The 19,565-nt window shown below is 40.5% G+C and overlaps 1 protein-coding gene across 5 annotated transcripts in view; it reads left to right on the top strand.

Moving 5' to 3' along the window:
- Positions 1 to 19,565, top strand: part of LOC135103580 (titin-like) — a 51,181-nt gene that overhangs the window by 20,488 nt on the left and 11,128 nt on the right. For 3 of the 5 annotated variants that reach the window (XR_010270120.1, XR_010270121.1, XM_064010037.1), the window contains exons 2-9: positions 6,862 to 7,068; positions 8,335 to 8,417; positions 8,651 to 9,613; positions 11,084 to 12,457; positions 15,593 to 15,842; positions 16,112 to 16,284; positions 17,593 to 17,760; positions 18,071 to 18,198. Coding sequence is in view for 2 of the 5 variants with exons in the window: in XM_064010037.1 (XP_063866107.1) it covers positions 6,862 to 7,068; positions 8,335 to 8,417; positions 8,651 to 9,613; positions 11,084 to 12,457; positions 15,593 to 15,842; positions 16,112 to 16,284; positions 17,593 to 17,760; positions 18,071 to 18,198 (3,346 nt within the window). In the remaining 3 variants the exon portion in view is untranslated. Of the gene's footprint in view, positions 1 to 6,861; positions 7,069 to 8,334; positions 8,418 to 8,650; positions 9,614 to 11,083; positions 12,458 to 15,592; positions 15,843 to 16,111; positions 16,285 to 17,592; positions 17,761 to 18,070; positions 18,277 to 19,565 lie in introns of all 5 variants that reach the window. The other 2 variants (XR_010270122.1, XM_064010038.1) reach the window with 2 other exon arrangements.

Here is a 19,565-nt window from a genome sequence, read left to right as displayed (position 1 = left end):
TAACTGATGCTCTTACCTTGCCTTGCCTTGCCTTGCCTTGCCTTGCCTTGCCTAATCTAACCTAGCCTACTTAACCTTATCTTACCGTACCTAACCTTAACTAACCTTTACCTTACCTTACCTAATCTAATCTAATCTAACCTAACCTAACCTTAGCTAACCTTACTTTTACCTTACCTAATCAAACGTTACCTAACCTTATCTTACCGTACCTAATTTAAGCTTATCATACCTTACTTACTTTACCTTGGTTCTCAAAAGTGTTTCTTCTGTTAATAATGTAAACTTTTTTGGTTAATCTTTCACTAGAACCTTAAAAAAACACACACACACACACACACACACACACACACACACACACACACACACACACACACACACACACACACACACACACACCCTTAAAAACCCGTGAAACTTCAACTAAACGGTTTTGAAAATGATTGAGGTGCGGGAAGAACTGTTACAGGATATGACCCTTACTCATGCTGGACCAGAATCCTACTCCCTCTCCAGCGCTTGTATCCTGAGTTGACCGCGTAAGGTGATCCGTGCAGGGTGAGGTCAGTTTCTCATAGAGGTGCTGGAGGAGGCTGCGTCTCAACGTATTCCTGCATTCACGGCGGCTGCCCATTCATGATCAGGACACAGGTGCTCTTCCCTGATCCACAAACATAGAGTGCTTGTGTCACGTTCTTAATTTTCTCTCTCTCTCTCTCTCTCTCTCTCTCTCTCTCTCTCTCTCTCTCTCTCTCTCTCTCTCTCTCTCTCTCTCTCTCTCTCTCTCTCTCTCTCTCTCTCTCTCTCTCTCTCTCTCTCTCTCTCTCCGAAGATGTGTGTGCGTGTATATACTCGTATATAGAGAGAGAGAGAGAGAGAGAGAGAGAGAGAGAGAGAGTTGCATTGGAGTCAGTCCATCAACACGATAACACTCGATCATATAACTCATGATAAGAATCTCTCTCTCTCTCTCTCTCTCTCTCTCTCTCTCTCTCTCTCTCTCTCTCTCTCTCTCTCTCTCTCTCTCTCTCTCTCTCTCTAACCTCTCTTCGTAACGATATAGACATAACTTGATGAACTTGTCTCCTCCTTCCACTTTTGCCGACTTTCCTCCTCCTCCTCCTCCTCCTCACATTAACCAAATTACCCTAGCTAACGGTAATTTTGTCACCGAAGAAACTCAGATCGCGGACACACTAAATGATTATTTTGCTTCAGTTTTTACAGAGGAAAACACTCATATAATCCCCGAACCACTCCTTATGCTCCACAACATAACCCGTTTAAGTGTCTGCGTTTTTCATGAAGATGAAATAATCAAAGTAATTGATAAAATGAAAGCTGACAAAGCTTCCGGCACAGACGGTATTGCACCACGTGTCTTGAAAGAAACTAAATTTCATATTTGTAAGCCCCTTTCATTGCTTTTCACCAGATCACTTAACTGCGGTAAGGTTGCCAGAGATTGGAAGTTAGCTTACGTTACTCCCACACAAAAGAAAGGTGACAGTTCACTTCCAAGTAACTACAGATCTATCAGCCTTACATCTGTAGTATGTAAACTGATGGAAACAGTAATTCGCAATAATTTGGTGAACTTTCTAGGTAGAAGTAAATGATTTAATCAGTGACTCACAGCATGGCTTTCGAAACAGACGTTCTTGTCTAACTAATCTGCTTGACTTCTTTAATGATACTTTCGCCATGTACGACGAAACAAAGGCAGAAGATATAGTGTATCTAGATTTTCAAGAAGCTTTTGACAAAGTTCCCCACAAGCGGCTACTAGATAAGTTGAACTCACATGGTATAGATGGAAAACTTCTCAAATGGTTTGAAGACTGGGTCTCTGAGAGAAAGCAGCGCGTTGTTTTAAATAGTAAATTTTCAAACTGGCGATAAGTTTTAAGCGGTGTACTACAGGGATCTGTGCTCGGCCCTGCGTTAATGGTATCGATGAGGGCCTCACCTGTAAAGTATCTAAGTTTGCTGATGATACACAAATAATGAATAAAGTAGTCACGTCAGAGAATAAAAGAAAATTACAATCTGATCTCGACCGCTTAGCCACTTGGTCAGACAAGTGACATGAGCTTCAATGTAGATAAATGTAAAGTGTTGCACATTGGTAGTAATAATGATCATACTGATTACTTAATGAACAGTACCGAGCATCCCAAGGTTAAGGAGGAAAAAGACTTGGGCGTTATAATTACCTCAGACCTCAAGTCAAGTAAACACTGCTCGGAAATAGTTAAAACAGCAAATAAGTTGGTTGGGTTTATTGGTAGGACTTTTGAATTCAAATCGAAAGGGGTAATTCTCACATTGTTTAATACGCTTGTCCGACCTCTACTTGAGTACTGCGTCCAGTTCTGGTCACCCCATTACAGGAAAGATATAGACAAGCTGGAGAGAGTCCAAAGAAGAGTTAACCAAGTTGATCCCACGACTGCGGAACAAGCCTGATGAGGAGCGCTTGAGGGAACTCAACTCGTTCAGTTTAGAGAAACGGCGAATGCGAGGAGACTTAGTTGAACAGTTTAAAATGTGTCGGGGCTTTGATAACGTAAATATAAACTGCTATCTTATCATTGACAGTTCCAACACCACTAGAAATAATGGTTGCAAGATTAAAGGTAAACGTTTCAGATCAGACGAGGCTCAGCATTATTTCTTCAATAGAACTTTTTAAATGTTTGGAACTTTCTCCCAGCACATATTGTCCATAGTAATACAATAGAAACTTTTGAACAAAGATTGGACAATCACCTCGCATCAACCCCTCAAATAACGTACTTTGCGCCAACATAATTTTTTTTTTTTTAAGTTACTGTACTAAATAGTATCATTTCTCTTTCATCCTTTCCTATCACATCTTAGCCTTTCCTTCTCCCTATGCTCTCTTGTTTTCCTTCCTTGATCCCTAGTGTCCTCCAGCCTCTAACTCTTAGAATCTGTAGTGGTAGTGGTAGAATAGGCACGCAGACAGCCTCGTTAGGCCCAGTAGGGCTGTTGCTGTCTGTTCTTTCCTTTGTATTCCTCCTCCTCCTCCTCCTCCTCGTCCTCCTCCTTGCTTGCACACACACTGCTGCCAGACGAGGAGGAGGAGAAGGAGGAGGAGGAGGAGGAGGAGGAGGAGGAAGAAGAAGAAGGTTCTCACTTTTTACCTAGAAACACGAGGATCACCTTCAGTAGCATTTTCATTAACCATCCACACCATCATCATCATCATCATCATCATCATCATCTAAGCGGTTCTATACTAAAAGCAGTTCCAACACACGCCTACACCACCACCACCACCACCACCACCTATAGTATCCCATTTCACTCCTCAACACCATTACCACTTTCACCACTGACAAGTTTGTTAGTAGTAGTAGTAGTAGTAGTAGTTATTGTTGTTGTTGTTGTGTTCATCTCACACCACCTCTTAATACTACTGCTACTACTACTACTACTGCTGCTACTACTACTACTACTACTACTACTACTACTACTACTACTACTACTACTACTACTACTACTACTACTACTACTACTACTATTACTACTACTATTGTCACCACCACCTCCATTGCAACAAATTGGCGTTGTTTATAAATACTGAAGAGACGGTTTCGTTGTTGCTGTTGTTGTTGCTGCTGATGTTACTGCTGCTGCCGCTAATCCCTGAGTTTCGTCTGCTATCAGTATTATAGAGGGGAAAAAAGGGAAAACTTCATGTAATTGGTGCAGCGAAGAGGCAACATTAGCCGGAGTAGGAAGGATCTGATGGGAAGGAGGAGAAGAGAGAGGAAAAGTTTGCTGTTGGTTGTATACTAAACACACACACACACACACACACATACAGCGGCGGAGCGGGAATGAAACTTATTTGCTTCAAGTTTGTTTATGGTATTGACACTTGCGAGTATGTAAATGGAGATGTTGTTGTTGTTGTAGTGAGTAATTTATTCATAGGTGTCTATACAAGTGTTAACACCTGGAGGGTCTTGCGTGCGTGAGAGGTGACGCGTGTCTGGTACCTTTAACTCCAGTGGCCTTGCAGCGGGAGGAGGAGGAGGAGGAGGAGGGAGTATAGCTTTGACCGGATAGCAACCATGATGTGATAGTATAGGCAGTAGTGGTGAGGTGAGAGTAGTAACAGTTGTTTCACTAAAAAAGGGGATAAGTAGTATTCACTCTTCACGTTACCCCGTCAGCAGCAGTGAAGTAAATACACATATCTATTATATTTCTTATTTTTTATCTAGCCTCTTTTTTTTTATGCACGTTTCATATTTCATCTTCATTCCATACATTTTCCACAATTTTTCACTCTTGACGACCTCGTGTCTTGTCACCTTTCTCCTTTCACTTCTACTCTTCCTCCTCCTCCTCCTCCTCGTCGTCGTCGTCGTTGACAGACAAGACGGAAGGAGGAGGTAGGAGGAGCTGGTATATTATCTGTTCCTGACGGGTTTGATTGGCTTGTCGAGTTGGTGCAAGTTACCAGAGAGAGAGAGAGAGAGAGAGAGAGAGAGAGAGAGAGAGACGGTGAAGGTCAGACGGTTCGCTTAGAAGAGGAAGAGACAACAGTATATGAGGGTCTGTCTGTCTGTCTATCGCCGCCTCTCTCTCTCTCTCTCTCTCTCTCTCTCTCTCTCTCTCTCTCTCTCTCTCTCTCTCTCTCTCTCTCTCTCTCTCTCTGTGTGTGTGTGTGTGTGTGTGTGTGTGTGTGTGTGTATACACCGGGACCAAATTGTTACATAACACACACACACACACACACACACACACACACACACACACACACGACCGGTCCGTTCATAGTCCCCTTCCTCTCTTTTCCTCCTCTTCCCGGCCACGCTCCTCCCGCCCCTCCTTCCATCCTCTTACTTCCCCGCTTCCCTCTGCCTCTTACACCCCCCCCCCCCACTTGTCTCCTCTCCTCCTTCCAATCCCTTCCTTTTCCTCCCCTCTTTTGAGCTTCAACACTGACTAGCCTCGGGTAAGCTCTCTCTCTCTCTCTCTCTCTCTCTCTCTCTCTCTCTCTCTCTCTCTCTCTCTCTCTCTCTCTCTCTCTCTCTCTCTCTCTCTCTCTCATTATGCCTCTTTTTTCCTTTCAATTGCTATTGCTATTATGTGTTGTACCCTTTCTTGTCTCTCCTCTTTCCTGTCTTCTTCTTTTTTTTTTTTTTATCGCGTGCTCGTCACTATGTAACACGTACTATGAGAGAGAGAGAGAGAGAGAGAGAGAGAGAGAGAGAGAGAGAGAGAGAGAGAGAATAAAACAAACTGCATGATACATTTTATTTAAAGTATGAATCTTTGAAATATCAAGTGTAATACCTTGGAAAAAAAAGTTTCCTAGAGGGAAGTGAAAGTTGATGAAGGGGAGGAAGATTGGGGAGTGGAGGGAAAGGATAGGGGGGGCGTCTATTGATGAGAGAGGAGTCTGTGGAGAGAGAGAGAGAGGGGGGGCAGGGGGAGGAGCGGGGGAGGGGCGTGACTCCCCTCTCTCCTCTTTCGTCTCTCCTCCAGTCCTTCCTTTCCTCCTCTCCCCTCCCGTCCGTCTCGTCTCTCCCCTCCCCTCTCTCCCCTCTCTTCCCTCCCGTCTTTCCTTCCCTCTCGGCAGCCTCGATTTCTCCTCCCCTCCTCTCCCTCGACGTCAGAAGGAAAGTCGACGTGGAGGAGGCTTGGTAGTTTGTAGGTGTGCCCTCGGGGGGAGTTGCACCTTGCTTCTCCTCCTCCTCCTCCTCCTCCTCCTCCTCCTCCTCTTTTTATTGTTGTTGTTGTTGTTGTTGTTGTTGTTGTTGTTGTTGTTGTTGTTGTTGTTATTACTGTATTATCATTATCAACATTTTTATTGTTACTACTACTATTATTATTGTTGTTTTTGTTGATCCAGTTTATTTCATTAATTTTATCTACATATTTGTTTGATCTTATTTATTTAATCTTATTTATATATCCATTTACTGTATTATTTTCTCTGGTATTTGAAGCCACACAATGCACCTGGGCAGTGGTGTGCTAGGACAGGTCAGGCCACAGCTGTGCGAAGTGCCAGAAGACCTGTGCATTACAGACAGGCAAATGAGGGACTTCAGGGTTTAGTGCAGCTGACAAGTGTCCTGACTGAGGATGAGACTATTATGCCTTTCACTGCACACTCCTTAAATATCACCCAAGTAAATTCCATCCACTTATGGAAACTTCACCCAAAATTATTCCTCCTTTCATAAACCCCTTAACCTAATCTAATATGTATTTTTTATTTACATATTATCTTCATTGTATATATATACTATTTATTTACTTTATTATTTTATTTCGTTTATTTTACTTTTTATGGAATAATGATGGAGGAAATTAACCCGGAGAATGTTACAGTATGTGCATGCACATAGTGATTTTCTATTTTTTTATTATTATTATTATTATCATTTTTTTTTTTTAAGGAACATGGCATTCTTTGTGACGGGATGCACCTTGGCTGCATTGTATTTCCATTCCGTGGTGATGAAGTCAGTGTGCATTTTTATCTATGTTTTATTGATTCCCCTGCCCTTTTTGCTTTTTATGAGGGACAAGTGGGGATATGGGATATGTATGTGAGATTACTTTCTAACCAAGTTGTTGGTGCAGGGTAAATAGATTACTGTATTTTAAGAAAAGAATAAACAAGATTTATGAATAGAGATGATTAGTAAACAAAGGTATGTGTCTACTTTGAAGGATGACTGCCAAGTGTAGGCCTATTGGCTTCCTATAGCTTTCCTTATACATTATGTTCCTCTTCTGCTTCTCCATCTCTTTCCCTCCTTCCTTACTCAAGTGGCAGCATTGCTAACCTCACTCATCACTTTTCAGATGACTTTGAAGATGAAGTGATCGAGACCAGGACGCACCACAACAACAACAAGAACCACAATGCCAAGGTGGTCAGTAATGGCGATGCTGGTGGTGGTGGAGGTGGCAGCAGTGGCTTTGTGGCCAAGGCAATCTTCCTCCTGCTGCTGGTGTCCTTGTCGTTGGTTGTGGCCCTTATTCTAGTGGAGCTACGAGGCAAGGAGAAGGGTAGGGCATGATGTTGGCGCTGATACTGCTGTCATAACTACTATTCACTACCTCCGCTACTACTACTACAACTGCACTAACAGTAGTTCTGTGTGTGTGTTGTAGAGAGACAGATAAGGGGAAAAAATGGTGGCTTAAGGTTCTCGAGCACTACATAGAATAGGCCTGTGATGTAGAGGTAGATTAGGGGATGAAAGTGTGTATTTGTTTTATGCTCGCCAAAGTTTATAATTGTAATAGGTTTGTTTCTAGTGCTAATAGTTGTTTGTATCTTTTTATTGATTCATTTACTTATTTACTTATCCACTGTGTATGTCAAGATTTAAGGTATGATACCTAATGTTAGCACATACTTCATTGGGTGTGTCCTTTATTAGTATATGTTTACTAGCCTTGTATGATTTGTATCCCTCGGAAGGATGCAGGTATGTATTTAACAACATACTGTATCCATCACTAATAGATACACCAAAATTCCGTACCTTATTCATATGGAGAATGTAGCCTCCTAACAGTTAGCATGAGTGTGTTGGCTTGAGGGCATGTGTTTGTAACTTGAGTGTTACTAAGGCATCATTACGCAGAGCAGGAACAGAGCCAATCAAGAGTTGCACAATGTTAGAGTTTAGTTCATACCATGGCTACTGTACATCCTGCACTATATTCTGTAACTGTTGGCTGATAATGCAAGTCTAGGTAGTTTGATAGAAGTGGGGAATGTTTATCAGGATAGCATTAAGAATTATTAAAAGAAGTGAAGGACAAGGTTGGAATTTCACCCTAAATCCTAGCCTTATATATGCAATTTCTTTACTGATCTGGATCATATTCGAGAGCCCAGTAACCTTAGTGGTCTTTGTGTTGTTGATAATGCATCCCTTTCTGTCCTGCCCAGAGTCAAACAATCAGCTAAATCACCCCACAAACCATTACATGCTTTCTTTCAGGTTAACTAATGACACCTTTTGAAAAATTATTAGAGATCTTATCCTATTTTAAAATATATATGCATAGACTTTGTCAGCTTGATATAGGGAGCAGGGAACTGGTAGTGAATGCTTCATCATCTTGTATCCTCGTATTTACTTAGTAGAACACTTTGTGAGCCATCGTAGATCTGATAAAAGTAGAAAATTTTGATAGAATGATGTAAACCTTAAGTTTAAAGTTGTTATTGTTACATATAAGAAAGGTGAAAACATGCCATTACCCAATAATTCAACTTTTTTTTTTTTCCTTTCCCCTTCTCTCATTCCTTCCCTACAGCTGCCATGGAAGACAATGTTTTGAAAGCTGAGGTGGGAGAGGAGATGGTACCCCCGCCACCACCACCACCACCCCCGGCAATGGTGAGTATTAGCACCTCATCCATGAACTCATGATAACTAATGCTTTCTTATGTGTAAAATCAGCTTTGATATAGTTTTGGGCAGATGCACTGCTGTGTAATATTTTGAGGCATTATTTTAGTGTGTGTGGGTCCCTTTCTGATGTGGGTGTGTGTTCAGATGTTCAGGGAGGGGAGCAGCATGTGGAAGTTTGAGAAGTACAGTTCTGTATGTCAATGCAAATGCCTTCACAGGAAGAGGAATCTCCTCCAGCTGAAGCTTCTATAGCACAGGAAGCTGAGGAAGAGGAGCCAGAGCCATTATCAGCCACACCACCATTGGAAGAGTATGTCAAGGTTGTGAGAGAGGTGGTGATGGAGCCTCTCCCAGATGAACCTCCTGTGCAGTCTGAAGCAGAAGAGGTAGATAAACCTGAGGATGCTGTTCCTGTAGTGGAGGAGGTGGTGGAAGTGGTGGAGGTGGTCACTCCTGTGGAAGAGGTAGTGGAGATACTACCCACACCAGAAGTTGTGGAACCACCCTCAGATATACCAGCAGCAGAAGAGGCAGATGAGGTACAGACTCCTCCTGCAGAAGATGTTAAGACAGAAGAACCAGAGATAGAAGACAAAGGAGATAATACTGTAAAAGAGGAAGCACCAGAAGAACCTGTGATAGAGGACAAGGGAGATGATATCATAAAAGAGGAAGCACCAGAGGAACCAGTTTCTGCTGAGGTGGTGGAGCCTTTGGAGGCTGCCCCATCAGCTGAAGAAGTAGAGGAGGAGGAAAAATTGCCAGCTGAGGCCATTGACGATAAAGAACCTGCTGAAGAGGAACAGCCAGTAGTGGATGAAGATGATGAAGAGGAGGAGGAGGAGGAAGAAATAGAATCACCTTCAGAAACTGTAGAGGGAAAAGCAGTTCAGGAAGAGGTGCCAGTGGAGGAAGAGAAAGAGGAGGAGGAAGAGGATTGGTCCCAGTTTGGCAAGGAAGGAAGCACTGGAGCTCTGACAGATGCCTACCTTAAAGTGGAGGTTTTAGCCGAGGACATTCTGGCCTTGGATCCCCAGAATGCTATGGTGGCCCAGCTGGCACCCCACATGGCAGGCGTCCTGCGGTCCATGGAAGAAGGGCAGACTGAAGGACTCCTAGAAACGCTCAACCATATTCAAGTGATTCTGGAGGATGTTAAGAAACGCGTCGAGGAGAAGGAGGTGAGGGTTTGCGTTGGTGGAGGGGTTGGGTGTCGGTGATGCACCATTGGCAAGGTGGCAGGTTCACTCCATTGCTCAAGGGATCTCAGTGATTGGTTATGGGTATTTCTGTCATGGTCATATGGGATATTTTCCAAGAACAGCATGAGGGTTAAAAGAATACAAGTGACTAGTGTCTTGCACAAGTGGATGTGAAGTAAGCTGCAGTATAACTTTACTAATAGATAAAAAAAATATTGCATTATCTTGACTTGAAAAATCACTGTCAATTTGAACTTGATGCATATTGCTTACTGATATTGATCATAATTCTGTAACCAGTAACTGATTCAACATAATCCAGATCTTATATCAGTATTAAAAATGAATAACTATTCTAAAGAAGTGCATTATGACAAAGATCATTCTTATCTGCATTTGAAATACTAATAATACTCATGGAAATACTAATGATTTGCTTATAATAACAGTGCTTCTGATTTTTGTCATCATGGAGCAGTCCTCCTTATTTTCACACCAGTGTTTGGGAGTTGACATTAACAATTCATTAAGGTACACCTGCTTTCTAAGAAGCTTAATCTTCCTGCATGGAAATTGTTCAGCAAACCCCTTCACAGCAACACCAGACCTCCCAATTAGTCCTCCTGAAACTGTATCCACTTTCTTCTCATTGCAATATTTTACCTGTCTCTTCCTCCTCCTCCTCCTGCTTTGAAGGCACATTTTCATCTTCATTTCACTACCAGCAAACACTACATTTTTGGCTGCATCTAAGAGCACACAAATCCATAGTCTTAATCCTCAAGGTATTTTTGCAAGCGGTTATTTACAGCTCTATTGTGGCTTTTCCTTTTTCTGCTGCACCAAGTCAAAGTCTTGAGTGATTTTGGTAAAGATGGGAATGAAGGTTCACACTATAGTAGCTGCCCAAGAGAATGGTGTTGATGAAGGTTGTCAGCAGTTTTGAGTCCTTCAGAGGTACAAACATTTTTTATCTAGTCACTGCTTCAGTAAGAGAATGGTTGGTACAGTATTGTGGCTGGTGGATGATAGTTTGCCATTGCATGCAGAAGGGTTGTGTTGTGTTTTACCTGAGTGAGGGTTAATGAATGCTTATAGTTTATGTAGCTTTCCTGCTTCATGTACTCTGCTTGCCCAGAGGTAGCCTGTGACTGTGACTATGGATGTAGTTGTTATATTTTTCTCTTATTACTTTTAATTACATTTATTCGTTATCATTGTTATTAGTTTTTTAAGTTACTATTTTTTTGTTTTTTATAGTAAGTTCAGTAGCTTTTTAATAAAAAGATTTCATGTAACTTGGTTGCTTGCATAATAATTGTACCATACTTCAGTGAATTTTTGCATGTTGCAGTTGCAAATTAATATTCCAGTGCTTGCATCTCAACTTGTCAAACAAATCACATCACTCATTGCTTAGAGAGTAATTACCTTTTGCTCTTCATCCAGCCCATCGTCATCCCAGGACCTCCCCCTCAAGACAAGACGCCTGAGCCCCAAGAGCAGCCTGAGTCTGTGCCTGAATCTGTTCCTGAGCCTGAGTCTGTGGTCGTAGGAGAGGCTGAATTGAACTCTGAACCTGAGACTGTAGTAGAGCCACAGTTAGAACCTGTATTACAGGGTGATCCTGAAACCCAAACCTCTGTGGAACCAGACCAGCATACAGAGCAAGAGCCTGAAGTAGTGTCTGAGGAAGCAGTGATTGATGGAGACTCTGGGACAAAGACTCAGGAAGCTTTAGAGACAGAGAAGGAAGCAGAGGTGGAGGCTGTAGAGACAGAGAAGGAAGCAGAGGTGGAGGCTGTAGAGACAGAGAAGGAAGCAGAGGTGGAGGCTGTAGAGACAGAGAAGGAAGCAGAGGTGGAGGCTGTAGAGACAGAGAAGAAAGCAGAGGTGGAGGCTGTAGAGACAGAGAAGGAAGCAGAGGTGGAGGCTGTAGAGACAGAGAAGAAAATTGAGGTGGAAGCTTTTGAGACAGAGAAAGAAGCAGTAGTGGCAGACAAAGAAACACACACTGAGGAAGCAGTGCAGACAGAGAAGGAAGCAGAGGTAGAGGCTGTAGAGACAGACAAAGATGCAGAGATAGTGGCAGACTCAGAGACACAGACTGAGGAACCAGTACAGACAGAGACAGAGTCAGAAGTGGTGACTGAAACACAGCCAGAAACAGGGACAGACAGTGAAACAGGTGTTGAAAAAGAGGTGGAAGTAAAGACAGAAACACAGGATGAGAAGGAAACAGAACACATAGAGACTCAGATTATAGGAAATGGAGAGCCAGAAGCAGAAATAGTGAAAGAGGAAGAGGTAGATGCAGAGAAACAGCCAGATACAATAGTAGAGACTGTTAATGAGGCAGAGACACAGACAGGTGAGGCAGAAACAGAGATTGAATCAAAGCCAGCCACTCAGGAACAATCAATGCCAGTCTCAGTACCAGCAGAGGAAGAGTACAAAGCTCCTGAGACTTCAGGGAGCATTTCTGAAGCTGAAATCGCTGACATAGAGGCTCAGATCATTCCTGATGGTGCCCCAGAGGATGCCCTGCTGCCAGGTCCTCCTCCAGCAGAGGATGAAGATCCTGTTACTTCACAGGTTGCTGAGGGAGGGCCTGAGCCAGAACCAGTTGATGAAGTAATTCCTGATCCCATTCACATTGAACCTCTGCAGGAGCCAGCCAAAGAGCCACAAGTTGAGGCTGTGGAAGAGAAGCAGCCACTGGATGTAGAGGAGAAGGTTGCCGATACTGGTGCTGATGGTGACAGCATAATTGATAGCACAATACGGAAAGAACTGGAGCAGGCAGATGAGTTGCTGCCCGAGGTGAGTGAGAGTCAGAGGGGTACATAGGGGCTGTTGCACCTAATGAGGGTGAAGAGTGCTGCTACTGTGGATGCTCTTTTTTTTTTTCCTTATTTCTATTGCACCTGTAGGTGGATGTGGCCTCTGAGCAAGCACAGCCTCCCTCTCCTGTCTCTCACTTCCTTCAATCTCCCACTGGTGTTAAGGAGTCAGGTCACACCTTTTGTTTAGTCTGATATCCTTATAAAATTAGCAAAATTTAGTAAGAATTCATTAGTTTCACAAGAACTTATGACTCAGCCAAGATTCCTAATCTCTTTCTCACCTGATGTAACATCTTTGTTACTGTAGAGTAGAAGTAAAAGTCTTTCTACCACATTGTTTTTGTATACTGAATCTGATACAGACTGTTTTTGTAAACTGAATCTGATACAGACATGAAATTAATTTGTTAAATAAGAAGTTTAAGATTAGAGTGTGGAGGAGTCTCCACTTCATCCTTTGTGCTTGCTCACCAATCATGCCAGTCCAAACACTTGTGGAAATTAGTGAGAAACAGATTTGGCAAATGTGAATATTCATGTGTGGCGTGTTCAGAAACAGATCATAAAACAAGGGTATATTAATACATTGTATTTAGGTTTTGATTTATACTGTAGTTTTAATTGATCTAACAAAAGAAATTTTGTTGTTTTGAATATTTGTTGTTAGTTTGGGAATACAGTATACCTTTAACTTGATATATACTTTTGAAAATTGATTGTAGAACTTGTTTGAATTGTTGAATTAATAGTAAATGACATACAGGCACTCATTGCCCCTGTAGTTTATCATGCTGTACAAATACTTTATCTTCCTGTATATTTCTAAAATGGTGCTTTTTGTCTTTCTAGGGTCCCTAATACTTCCTTCTTTTCCTCTGTCTCTGTCTTGTCACTATCCTTCTGAAATTCCCTGTGTGTAGACATCCTGTGTTCTGTGGTTGTAGTGGTGTTTGGGGAGTAGTTAGGTATGAAAGTGGCAGCAATCAAGGTTTCCAAACACTAAGTCATATTTTGTATTAAATGCCGAATGAGAGAGAGAGAGAGAGAGAGAGAGAGAGAGAGAGAGAGAGAGAGAGAGAGAGAGAGAGAGAGTCATTCCATTTGAAGTCAGCTAATGAATATTATGTATGGCCATCATCAGTACAGTTGACTTGGGCTTCATGACTTCTCAAAGTTTTGCCTGCAGTTTATTGAGTTTCAGTGCTTATATAATTATGATCAATTGAAATTTAAAAAGTGTTGCAGTTAAATTACTTCTTCCAATAAGGAATATTTTGTTTTAATGACAGCAATTCCTTCCTATTAATATTTATTATGTATTGTTTTTTGGGGTCATTTCCTGGAAATTTTTTTTCTGGTACTCTTACATTACTTTTGAAAGAGAATTAATAACAAATGGAAGAACTTTTACACCTATAATTAATGATCAGTTCCACTGTTCCACAGTTCATTATCTGTGATATATCTGGAGCTGGTTTATAGGTGACATCCTGGAGATAGTTGGCTTCATGTGGAATGACTGTTGAAAGATGTGTGCCAGTGTGGTAGCTTGAGAAGACCTACACTGTGAAGCCTTGCACAGCCAGAGTTATTTGCAACAAATGCCATATTTTTGTAGCCCAAGTTGTGCCTCTAAGCAGTCATCAAACTACCATAATCTTCTGCATACTTTGCTGTTGAGATGAGAGCAACAGAATTAGTGACAAACCAATGAAAGTAATGCCTTCTTCAAAATTGGATTGCCTTATTTTCCCTTCTTACTTTTTAATTAATTAATTTTTTACATGGAGAAAGGTGTGAGACTGTGATCAGAACTTCATCATAATAGTATTGTCATAGGTGGTGCTGCCAACTCCTGTCATGGGCATAATATAATTTTTTTTTTATGTGCTACTATTAGTTTTAAGATATTATAGTTGGGTGTATATGATGTGAATGCCACCGCCATTGACCTGTTAGTTGTGTATCTATTCACTAGGCTGCGCTCCCCCTCTCAAAGTCGGTGGCTGAGTCTCATTGTGGGGAAACAGGTAGCATCATGAGTTTCAGTTGTGATGACTCCTCTGACTCATCCTGATGTAGTTGTAGGTCTGTTCTGCTCATGCTCAAGCATCAAGGTTATTTTGGTGGGCTTCTCTGATCTCTGGGCTTAGTCTTTACCTATTTGTGAGTCTTATGGTCTGCTTGTGTTCTTGTGGTGAAAACCTTTTCCTACACATGACACAGTAATCTCACATCTATGATTTTGTTTTATTTTTTGTTTTAATAGATTTGTTTATTTCAGAGAAAAAATACAGTTTTGTTTGAATATGCATGATTTAAGTCATCAGTGGTTATTTCTAAGAATTATTTTATACTTTTATCAGCTGATAGAAATATTGCACTTTGTAATTACTCATAATTTGTTGTTTTAATTTGTTTTTGTTACAGTTTCAGTGATGCCTCATAAATTTGAAAATATCATATATCCTAGTTTAAATTATTGTATCCCTCCAAATCCCTGTGTCTATTATTATAGTAGTACAATAGTATCTGCTATGCAGTTTATGATATTTGTTGTGCTTTTATATAAATCAAAGGCCTTTGAGATGTAGCCATACCTATCTTGCAAAGATGTAATTTTTTATAAGCCAAATTTTCTAGAGTAGAGTAATTTGAATCAGCAGTCCTGATAAAGAGCAATATTAGATTTAAGGAGTCTCTTTCTATATTTGTTTATTTGCTAATCCTTTGCGCCTGTCTTTGTGATGAGTTGTTTTTCTCTTTTGCAATACAGTACTTTGCTGAATGGCACTGATTGATTGGTGTTAGATATTCTGAAGCCTTTTATGTTCTTTTCTTATAACAAATATATCCTAATCTACATGACCCACACATTCTTATCCTTATATGTTGTCATCCTTACAGTTCCCACTTCATTCACTCTGTATACTACACATCACTTAAACACATCCCTCATACCTTGTGTTAATGTTTTCCTTACTTCTTGTTAGCTTTCCTCTCTATCTTCATGTCCTTCATCTTTATCTTGACTTTCACTTGACTCCTGTTTCCACCATGGCCTGACTCCAAGCCAAGCCTGACTACCCTGCTATTTGCTCTGCCTGCATAGAACCCAGGAAAAGCCCTCAACGCCTTTGGGGCTCTTCTCCACTACAACCCTAAATCAGCAAGAGCTATATATGGTCGTGCCAGGTCTTTGGACCAACTGGCAGAGACTGAAAAGTCAAATTCTAAACTGGAACAAGCAATCGTGACCTACCGCTCACTCCTGGATTTAGCTGATGAGGAACCTGCCCTGGTGCCTCTCCCTTTACTGCGAGCAGCAGCTGAGAGGTGCATCGACCGTATGAAGTTCAGAGGTTTGTCCAGAAGGTTCATGGCCAACAGAGCAGCATGCTCTGTTCCTCTCATTAATTCTGTTTCCATTTACATTTGAAGATCTTTTTACCACAATTATTTTTGTTTAGAATACATTTTCTCACAGATTTTTATGGAGATTATTTCCATAGTTATTATAAACATTACTACACATATGCAGTCTGTTCATAGATTGATAATTGTATAAATGAAGAGAGGAATGGGTGATGATGCTAACCATGAGGTGCAGCTGCTCTGTTTGCTTCCTCAGGGTTCTTTGGAAAGGCCCTCAGGGTGCAGCAGCGACTCCTACAACGCTTCCCAGAGGATATTGCCCTGAGAAATAACATGGGTGTTACTTACCTACTCATGAATCAGGGCTCAGCTGCCAAGGAGGTGTTTGAGGCAGTGCTGGAGCAGTGGCCAGATGATGGGTTTGCTCAGGTTAGTGAAATGTGGCAGAACAAGTTAGTGAAATGTGCCAGAACAGAGTACAGTATATGGGCTTACCTTGGAGTTGTGAGCTGAATCAACTTGTCAACTGTATGGAACCAATAGGCACAAACATAATAAACATAACAAATGCATGCATAACACAACTCATAGTTAATGTATATATACAGTGTTGGACACAGCAAACAAGAAACTCAAAACAATTATGCTAATGCTAAACAGAAACTAATGATAATTGTCAATAGTTAACTTTTATGAATTAAGGTAATTGGGTCTAAAAACCATTAAAGAGCTGAAATCGAAATACATCGCAGCTCAGATGTGGAGCTTTTTAAAGGGTATAGCATTTCAGAATCAGAAGAGTGATGGGACCAATCTGATCATTTTCAAGTTTTAGTAGGTGCCAAAATTTCAACTACTGTCTATAATTACCACTGTAATATTTAGCTATCTGATTCCTCCACTGAGAAGCTCAAGCTCCCTTTCTTTTAGGTAGAATGGGGATGCTAATGTCATGTTTTTTGAGAATAGGGATGAGCAATTGAGCCAATGAGAGCTGCACAGGACACAATCCTTTTTCTCCAGCCAGTCACAACATGACCATCCAGGACTCCTATGTTAGATTAGTGCAGGTTCACATGTGTACATCACCTCACATACAAACCACCTCAGAGTTGCATGTATATCAGTTGTGGAGATGATTTCCTGTTGTGATGAAAGTGTTGGTGAAAAGCGCAATACAGTCAACCCTCTCGAATTTGAACCCATATAATTAGAAGTTGAAATAATTAATTTAATTTCAGGCCAATTTAAAATTTTCAATACCTGTCCTTAATCCAAACTCAAGTTTGAATTGTCTTGGCTGTTCAAATAAGAAAAGTGGCTCCATTTCTCCCATTAGATGTGATTCGGACAGAGAAACCAGCGGTGTTATCTTCTAATCATCACTCCACCCCCTTCAGAAAATATTCAAATTCCTCCACTTAGTTCACAAGATAGGAAAATTTGGTGTGCATCATTGCATTAAGCAGTCACCTTATAACTAAAACAACATTTTCTGCTTTCAGAATGTAGATTTTTTTTCTGTTTATCATATCTGTCTATTTAATAGGCTGATGTGTGGGTTTGTCCTTTTATGTTTCATGTCCCAGAACCATTATAGTATATTATTCACTGTTATTGTTATCTCTCTCTCTCTCTCTCTCTCTCTCTCTCTCTCTCTCTCTCTCTCTCTCTCTCTCTCTCTCTCTCTCTCTCTCTCTCTCTCTCTCTCTCTCTCTCTCTCTCTCTCTCTCACAGGTTCATTATGGGTTTGTGCTGAAGACAACTTATAATAATGTGACTGGAGGAGCATATTACATGCAAAAGGGTATAGCAAGCATGGCTGAGGGAACACAGGATGAGCGGTTCTTCTTCCACCTGGGTGATGCCTTGCAGCGACAAGGGAAGGTTGAAGAAGCTTACAAGGTGAAAACAGATGGACTATGGATATAGTACTTCAAAAATAGTCTTGAATCATTAAATAAGTTCACTTGTATATAATGCCTACTAAGTAAAGAGTTCCATAAAATGATGGTTTTATGATGGTATTTCTGACTGGGCACCTATTTATCTCTCATGAATAATGATACTCTCTTGGAGACAATACAGTATAAGAATAAGGACTGTGAGTCTAGTTTGGGTTGTTTCTTGGAGCTTAGTTGATTATTACATTGTATGTACAAATGGAAATCCCAGCTCATGGTACTGGTGAGGACTTATCATAGTTTTCCTCCAGATTTATGATGAAGCAGTGGAGAGGGGCATGTTCCTCAATAGGTACCAGCGATCCCTTTACAATGTTGACAGATTGACTTCACAACCTCTTTGGACTCTAGAACAAACAACGTATCAGGTCTTCTTCAGGTGTGTTGCTTGCATGGAAACTTGAGACAAACCAAACAGTTGGCATCTGGCTGCAAGGCTAACTTCCTTCCATCTCTTGTGAGTTATATATCTATTTGATTTTGAGCAATGGGACCAGTGGCATCACAAGGGTCAGTGTAATATCATTCTCCAGTATTCCTTTTCCCTTACCAGATCATGTAAAATTCTTAGTAGCATTTCTTGTACTAGTGTTACTCATAAATCTTAATTCCTGTATATTGATGAATGTAATGATGATTGTAGTGACAGAAAACCAGTAAAATTTGAAATACACCTTTAAATTACCATATGCACAGCCTGAATGTATTCACATTTAAATTGTTTTGTATTAAGGGAAAAATTTTGTTAGGAAATGACTTAATTCAAAGTGAAAGCTTTTCAAAACTACATCAGAAATTTTTTTCAGAAGGATGTATATATGTATATGTGGATAAGACAAGGGACTGGGAGAGTAATTAATTCTACAACAACTTTCATCTCATTTCTCATTGCTCACATTTAGTCCACATGCTCTCACATCCTCAATTTCCTCCCAGCATATTGTTTTACCTTTTTTCTGTTTTATTATTTGTATTATCCTTTTATTTTCTCAACCCTTAAACTTTTACTTACGTTTTTTTTTTTGTTTTGTTTACTTTGCTTTGTTTCTTTCTATCTTAAAAAAAACAATTTTGTATGCATCTCTTCCTTCATCACTTTCTTATTATTTTCCATCAAACATGCATTTTTGGCTCTTCCTCTCATTTTTTTATTTATTTTTTCATCCCTGAATCTTTCAACCTCAAGCCTCTTCCTTTTTTTAGAGAAAAATATAAATAAATAAATAAAATAAGTAAATAAATAAATAAATAAAATCCTTTCATCAGTCAATTTCACAACTAAAACACTCACCATGTTGCAAACTAATTCACTTAAAGTTGATAAATCTCCATAGCCTGTTCTGTACTCCTCTTTATGGTGTATACTGGTAGGCCATCTTGTGTTGAAAGGTGTTTCATGGAAACAATCCAGTAGTAAAAATACCCACTTGCTATTCTCATTTCATCTAAGTAGTTCCCATTAGCCCATATACATGTATTCCTCTTCCTGTTGAAAATCCTCATTCAATCAACTGCAGTGTTCTCTTCACATGTTCTTACCATTGCCATCAACTAACGATTTTTATGATCATTCCTTATATACTTCTTCCTCCACTGCTTTTTTAAAAGTATGGCTAGCCATTAAAAGAATTTCTTGGCACATATTTACATAAAAAGCTGTCTGGAGGTATGATAGTTGCCATGCATGGGTCACAAGTGTCTGTTGATAATCAGAGTGGTCATGGTAAGACCCTCTACATTTTTGCT

This window comes from Scylla paramamosain, chromosome 9 (genome assembly GCF_035594125.1).
Source record: "Scylla paramamosain isolate STU-SP2022 chromosome 9, ASM3559412v1, whole genome shotgun sequence".
Taxonomy (NCBI): domain Eukaryota; kingdom Metazoa; phylum Arthropoda; class Malacostraca; order Decapoda; family Portunidae; genus Scylla; species Scylla paramamosain.
The sequence above is the reverse complement of the archived record's forward strand: the minus strand, read 5'-3'. Positions and strand labels throughout refer to the sequence as shown.